Source organism: Taudactylus pleione, unplaced genomic scaffold (assembly GCF_031769625.1).
Source record: "Taudactylus pleione unplaced genomic scaffold, aTauple2 ptg000006l, whole genome shotgun sequence".
NCBI lineage: Eukaryota > Metazoa > Chordata > Amphibia > Anura > Myobatrachidae > Taudactylus > Taudactylus pleione.
In genome coordinates, this window is record NW_028284409.1 from 4,524,000 (window position 1) to 4,532,052 (window position 8,053).

General features: G+C 40.7%; 1 protein-coding gene across 1 annotated transcript; it reads right to left on the minus strand.

Moving 5' to 3' along the window:
• Nucleotides 1-1,076: 1,076 nt before the first annotated feature.
• On the minus strand, nucleotides 1,077-5,145 carry LOC148543037 (trace amine-associated receptor 1-like). The gene is made up of 2 exons (XM_088451523.1): nucleotides 5,061-5,145; nucleotides 1,077-2,386 (listed from the first exon to the last, which is right to left on the minus strand). Exon 2 carries the CDS (start codon nucleotides 2,270-2,272, stop codon nucleotides 1,253-1,255), a length of 1,020 nt encoding a protein of 339 aa, XP_088307649.1. The 5' UTR covers nucleotides 2,273-2,386; nucleotides 5,061-5,145; the 3' UTR covers nucleotides 1,077-1,252.
• Nucleotides 5,146-8,053: the final 2,908 nt, after the last annotated feature.

Here is an 8,053-nt window from a genome sequence, read left to right on the forward strand (position 1 = left end):
TATTGTCGCTATTCGCGGAAATAAGAAATTAACATTTATCCGGGTGTGTAAATAAATAGACACATGCATGTATATGTGCTCCAAATGGATCCCGTCTCTGCGATGTGATAGGAGTGCAGTGACTTCATTTTCACCCAAAACTAGATAATTTTTCAGGTACAAAATATGGACTCTAATTGAATTTCCTGAAGGGAAAAAAATTCCTTGGCTGGGAGCCTCGGGGGCTGCTGGTAGGCTCCAGGGGCTGGTGGGAGGGGCAAGGGCTGCTGGGAAATGTAGTTCTCCCAGCGCCCATTCCGGGAGGGGGGGATCACACACACACAACACTCATACACACTTACTAACACACACACAATGACATACTCACCCTGCAACAGAGAACCCGGCTTCCGATGCTGGATGAAGAAGAAGATGGATAAGACAGCGCTGCAGAAGGTGAGTAAGAATGGACTAATTAAGCTAATTGGATACTTCCAATTGCTCAATTAGTCCACGGGGGGGGGGGGGGGGGGGCTGTGCCACCGGGGTCCCAGAGCAAGTCCCAATGAGTTTCCCCAAAAATAACGATTTTGAGAAAAACCACACTTGCTCTGGAGGTGTGTGAGAATAAACCTCCCGGGGCACAAAAAAGCAAAAAACACACACATAATAGAATAGCAAAAAACACGCACCTGCAGGAAAAACCTTACAGATGCGGGATTTTTGCTATTCACGCACCCAATTGAATATGCCCCTTTGAAAACATATAGATCAATCTTTGTCAAATAAGGAACAAGTGGATAACACATATAATGCATAGAACATCTTTAATAATCACACAGGTGGGTATTTGTTTTTTTCTTTCTTTAATTCATATTTTGGAACTTGTAAATATATTTTTCCCAAGCCATCAAGACAATAAAACTTAATGTATATTGTAAACACACTGTATAAATTTCAAGACAGATATACTGAAATCAAAGACTATAATATCATATAGGCTCAACTTCCCTTTGTAAGTGAAGGATTATAATCAGATTCATGTGAACCTGTTCTTGGAATTAGAAGGGTACATTCTGTATTTTGGTTAGTTAGACTACTTTAAGCAACACTTTTTTATTTAGTGTAAATACTTTCACAATAGTATACAAGTACAAAAAAAGTTTAAACTCACAGAAGTAGTTCATGATAAAATAGTACGAAATATGTCTGTCTGACTATTTTGTTATTATTTATATTCACATACAGTATTTTGTGTTGTTATTTGGTTGGATCACTCTAAATACAAAATTGTTCTAGAAGAGTCAAGCTGAAAAACTTTTCCAAACAAGATCATTTTTAAGGCTTTCCGGAACCACATATAGAAAAAGGCGTAGACCATTGGGTTAAAGGCTGAGTTTAAATATCCAATCCATACAAATGCGTCTATAACAATGGATGGGATGACATATTTTATAAATGGTCCAATGGCTGTGCAGCAAAAGAAGGGCAACCAGCATATTAGGAATACTCCCATAATTGTACCCAGGGTTGTGGCTGCTTTTCTTTCTCTACATCGTGCTACATAGTGATTTCTCGCAAGATCTATCGGAAACTGTATTTGAAAGGTTGCATCTTTAATTGATCTTGCTTGTCTTTTGGCAATTATATATATCTTTCCATAAACACAGACCATAATAAATCCAGGGATAAAGAAAGACAGCATGGATGCCACCATACCAGCTGTTTCACTAAAAAATACGAAGCAACCTCCAACACAGCTGGCTTCGTTATAGAAATAGTATTCAGAACCCTTTATATTGAGCTCGAGAAAGACCATGCCAAAAGCAAAAATGGCAGGGACCACCCAGCTGGTGATGATCATGATAATTACAGTAAGTAGACATACTCTTGTTTTATATCTCAGCGGATCACATACTGCATAATATCTATCCACAGAGATGAAGGAGAGATGGAATATGGATGCTGTACTGAGCATAATGTCTGTTCCTGTATGGATTTTACAGAAAATTTCCCCAAAATACCAACAGTTCTCCACTGATCTCACCATGCTATATGGCATAACAAGGCTTCCTAGTAGAAAATCCACAGTGGCCATGGAGAGGATTAGATAATTTGTTGGTGTGTGAAGCTGCTTGAAGTGAGCTATGGAAATGATAACGGCAAGATTTCCAGCCAGGGTGGTCAAGATAGTGCTTATCATGAAGACATACATTGGAATCCTTGTGCTGCTTGGCCAGCTATTCTTTTCACATGACTTATTGATGGACTCGTAGCAGTACTGTAGCTGCATTTTACCTTCCGATAACAACTTTCACCTCGACGCATTGGTTGTGCAGATTACAGGTATGGTTATTGAGCATTTGATGATGTCCCTTTCTTTATGAATAATGTCCAGTTGAGATTACTGAAAAAGACAAGCACTTTGATTGGAATTATGGGTAAACAGTTATGAAATACATGTAATTATAGCCAGTGGCTGTGAACCTTAAGGTGAGAAAATATTTGTTTTTATTTTATTTGTTACATTAAATTTAGTATTAAGGTACCTGCAGGCTGCATAAGCCCAAAGCTGGGTACTCACTATACAATATATTGTTCGCGATGGATTTAAACATCCATTGTATAGTGTGTACCCTGAAAATCACTCAATTCATTGGACAATGAATTTTGTAGTTGCATCTTCCCATTGTATTTGTGCTGCACATCGGATGGAAGGATGCTGCGGATACAGGAACAATATATTGCATCACTGAACAGTGGATCGTGCAATGTGTATGGTGATGTGATATATTGTTACATCACCTGACCGCATCTATAGGTTACCTGATCGTGCAGGTGTGTACCCAGCTTAAGGCTTCATAAGACTCTTAATTTGGGGTTTATGGGTAAATAGGAGTTTATTGGTTAACATTTATGTAGTTTTTGAGTGACAACTAGCAGTTGAGTTTTTAGGCCTATTAGAGGCTGCATAGGGGAGGGTCTTAGTTTATATGAGAGCAATGTAATTCTGTCTCTTTCTCTTTTCCAGAAGAATCCATGACCCACCACTCCCTAGATGTCATTCAGTGTTATGGTGTTTAGTTTTGTGTTCTAAATTTTCTTTGCAGATGAGGCACAGTGAGGCAGGAAGCCATTGTCTCTCAGCTCCCTAGCAGAGTGTAAGTGATAGTTGTGGGGTACCTCTATTTCGCTGGACAAGATGTCTCTAATGGGGGTACCTGGGCTTCTTCTGAGTGGCTGGGCCTATGTGGGATGGTGCCTATGTAGCTCAGGTTACAACAGAGGTGTTAGATGTGCCAACATACAGCTATCCTCCATGTGCTACAGGTCGCACCACACAACGCGGGAGCTCTATGTGCCTCGTTAGCACCGAGCTTCTTTTCGTGCATCTTTTTACCTTCAAATGCATCTTATTCGCACAACAATAAAAATAGCACACGCAGCTTCTGCTGATTAAAATGATATGCAGCATGGCTATGTTCTCTGAGCGAGTGCGGGTGTATCTGCATGCAAAATGTTACGTTACAGTGTCAGCGGCTGTAACACTGCAGCATAGTGTTTAGCTTGCAGATACACCCTCAGATGCACAGAGAGCATAGACATACTGCTTATAATTTTAATCAGAAGAAGCTGCTTGTGCTATCTAGTCTCATCGTTGCGCGAATAAGACACATTTGAAGGTAAGAAGACACACAAAAAGACACTCGATGCTACTGAGCCACGCCATGGCATGGTGCAACTAGAAGGGCTGTTTAACGCGCCAGGAGGCTATATGTATATGGACCCATCTGTAAGTCTCACTTGTTAATTTATCATCATTGGCTATAGCTGAGAAGGCAATGCTTTTTTGACCACCCTTATATAAAAATTGTTATTTTAAATTAATCCTGTGATCTTTTAATTCCATTTCTGTGTACAAGTCGTTATTTTAGTTGCAAGCTAATTATCGTTTATGCTCAAGAGCCCTCAAATTATAGAGGTCTTAGAGGTATCAGTACTGATTTCATTTCATTCAAAATGTCAAGGTACTGTAGAACAATGTTGTCTCCTTCTAACAAGGGATTTTGGATACCCTAATGTCAGTGTACAGGTTTGGATTGGGATGGAAAACCAGCCTGTGATATTCTGAAGCAGCCCTAATGGGCTCCTCATAGAGCCTGATTCTAAGTCGGAGGCAGTGCGCAGCCTTCTTTGCATTTTTTGCTGCAGTTGTGTCTGTGACTTAATGCTAATGCCGCAACAAACTTTGCATATCAGAGGCAAGCAAACCTGTTAATAGAGTGCACTGTGATTCAATTTCCAAACTAGGAACCAGCTACCGAAATCCTCTGGATGTGCTGTCTACTAATAGGTGATATAATATCCCCACACAGTGTGTGACAGACAGAAATTAAAATAGGAGAGCCACACCAACTGCCAATGAGTCCTGGCTGGTGATGTTTGGCAGCTCTGGGGTGGCAGTTGGTGTGGCTCCCCTATTTGAATTTTGGACTATGCTAGATTATGTGATTTTTACTGACTGTAAACAACCACCCTTTATGTCCTGTGTTGCTGCTGGAGCTGTGAGGACTGAAAGTTGCCCAATCGTAGCTGAGCTGGGATCAGTGATGTGCGGTCAGGTGAGGCAGATACTTAGGTATAGTCCACAGTTTTTACTATAAAAAATATAATAATAAAATATTATGAATATCTAATTTCTATTATTCTAATTATTTTAATCCTTTTAATAGTCAAAACTCTGGAGTAAAAAGTGTATGGCAGGTGAGGCACTGCCTCCCCTGTCTACCTTTTCCACACATACAGTACCTGATCAAAACACACCAAATTTCCAGCACTATATACTGCTGCAGTATAATCCCCACATGAACCCTCGGGTTCATATATGTATCTGTAAATCTGGCTCTGATACTAACCATTGCCTCCAACAACCATTTACCTCATCACACGTCACTGGCTATGATAAAGGCAGTTATTTACTCGGCAGGGCCAGCAACAGAAATCATGGGACCCGGTACATTCATGTTTCTGAGACCCCCCTATGCCTGGGTTCTCGGCAGGTACAGGCCAGTTTTACTTACCTATATGGTGTTTTCTCTGCAAAACAGAAAGTCTGAAGAAAACAATTCTCCCTGGGCAGATGGTGACGTCAGTCGGTATTCACTATTCACATAGGAGATCACATGGTCCAGAAAATGCCTGTTTGCATAGGAATATAACCAATTTCATCATCACATAACATGGGATTCAACCCGCTAATACATAGTAACAGAGGTGTGGGCAGAGCACAATGTAAACTTCCCTGATCAAACAATTTTATATTATCAAACTGTAATTGCTAATTTGGTATACGGTCTGTATTTGTATTAGTAATATAGTTTCTTTAGAATTGGGGTCTTAATGAAGATTACTGTCTCTGAGCCTTTTCCTTCTAATTCTGCCAGTAGCAGACAATCTCCAGCCACTTCCCCAGAGTTCTTTTCAGCCTTACCCCCTCTTGTCTCTCCAGTCTCATGCCCCCATGTCTCTGCAGCTCCTGCCCACTAGTGTCCTTCCAGTCTCACCCTCCTGAGCCTCCTTAGCCTCACCCTACCCTTGGATCTCACCAGCTCCTGGCTCCTTTATTTTCTCCAACCTCTCAGTGTCACCACAGCTTGAGTCTCCTTGTGTCTCTTCAGCTCTAGCTCCCTTCTATCTCTCCATCTACCCAGTGTCTCTCCAGCCCCTTCTGTCTCTCCAGCTCTAGTTCCCTTCTGTCTCTCCAGACCTTTTCTGTCTCTCCAGCTCCCCAATGTCTTTCCAGCTCCCTTCTGTCTCTCCAGCCTCACAGTGTCTCCCCTCAGGCAGGCCCCTTTGGTCTATGTAGCCCCCCAGAGTCCCTCCAGCCCTACAGTGTCTCTTGAAATCCAGCCCCCTACATCCCTCTGGCTACAGCCCACAGTCACTTACCTTATTTTGCATCTTATGACTGTTGCTTTTCTTGCTGAGACTCCTCTCTGCTTCTCAGCAGTGCGGCCCAGTGTGACATGAAGACATCACTTGCACTGCGTTACAATACAGAAGAACATTTGTTGCACCGGCTGCTGGTTCCAGAAGCCAGTTACAGGGCTCCTAAGACCCCACACATGCCCCTTTCACCAGGCCAGTGATTCGGCCCAGTGCAGGGGCAGCCAGCGGCTGTGGCAGGCCACTAAAGGGAGAACAGGACCCAGCTCAGTAGTATCTATCTCATGCTAATGATTACATAATCCACTCCTATCTCGGTGTGATAAGCATGAGGTACTGAATCTTTTTCAGTGAATACACCTCTATTTGATAAAAGCGTTAACATTTACTACATAATTTAGCAGATGATTTCACAAATGATTGCAGGCTGAAGCTGAACACATGATTCCATTATTTCCAACATAAAAACAAAGTAACAATCTTGGACCTGATTCAAAAATGTAAGCTAATCCCATTGAGACCGTCTTTGTACATAGTTACTGTTTAAATAAATGCAAATGTTGCAGCCACCAGGATTTGTATTGAGACCCCACAGGTGGCATTGCAATTCAAGTGGCTGCATACACAGACACAGCATTGGTTGCAGATCCTTTGATGATCGACTTTCTGAGTAACCCTATGGTCTAACAGAATGGCCGTGTGTATTGACGTAGGTTGTGATATGCCCTGAGAATGGTCACGACATGCCTTAATTTCTGCCAGCATTCCCCCATTACCTCCCACAAACTATCCCTGACTGTCAATCACACTGTGTGGAAAAAATAGTTGCTGCGAGCGACTACGGTAATGTAGTTGCTACGCAACTTAATTTTTTTTTTTTCTGCGCTAATTAGAAAAATTTGAGAAACCTAACTAAGAAAAATCACATACTCAAAGTAAATCACAAAGATAATATATTTAATATCTTTAAAACAGCAATAAGACCGGTCATAAAGTTAAACATCCCACATGTAGCAATATTCCATGGAAAAATATCCTATTAATAAATATATCAATTATATCACAATAAAATCTTTCTGTTAAACCTAAAGAACTCCAATTAAATTGCATCACAATACAGGTGCAAACTTCGATTATCACACATATTTACTTTTTACTGGTATAGCCAGGTTTTTTAAATATCTGTGTCTTACCTGTTTTTCAGGTACATTTGTTGTGCTTCCACAAGCACATCTTTTTCTGCTGCTTCACTATATATTTATTTCTAATTTTGTTTTTCTGTTTATTATTTAATATCATCCTTTTCTATATTAAATTGTGTAACACATGTTTATTAGTTCTTGGTTCTTTTTTGTTATTAGTACTGCTATGCAACTTATATGCATAATCGGTCACCTGCAGAAATACATATAATCTTTTTGTAAATCTCTGAATAAGGCCCATTATCAGAAGGGAAACGCTAAAGAAAAGGAAAATATTGTAAACAAACTTAAGCCATAAGTCAGCAAACCATCCAGAATGACCCCTTCCACCAGTTACTTCAATTATGGCTTTATAACTGCCAGCCTGCCACTGAAGAACAACACCCAAGTGACCTCTAATCATCTAGATCAGGCATGCCCAGCTTGAAATAGGATGTGATCTACTTTCACGTGTCAAAACTAATTGTGATCATCAACACTTTCTCACCATAATTTGAAACAATAGTGTGTTTAGCTGAGCATTCCTTAAAAAATTACAAATGTTTAGTTGTTGTTACATAAACAAAATTCCACATAGTACCCCATACAGTATGTCACAGAAAAGGCTACATTGAGCCCCCCATATGTCACAGAAAGATGCCACAGAACGTCCCCATACATCACAGCATAATTATACAGGGTGCTCCGATATTATATGTCACAGAAAATGCCACATAATGCGGCCGTATGTCACAGATGATTTCTATTAATGCATCCATATGTCCTCCTTGCAAATGCTCACGAGGGGCCAGCTTACCATAAACTTGGCTAATAAGGCTGCAAAGACTCTGCGGGGGCAGAAACCAAAGGTATTATGAAAAATCGAACAAAGCAGACACTCTTCTGGCTAGACGTCACTGCCGTAATACTATTGACAAAATTCCAGA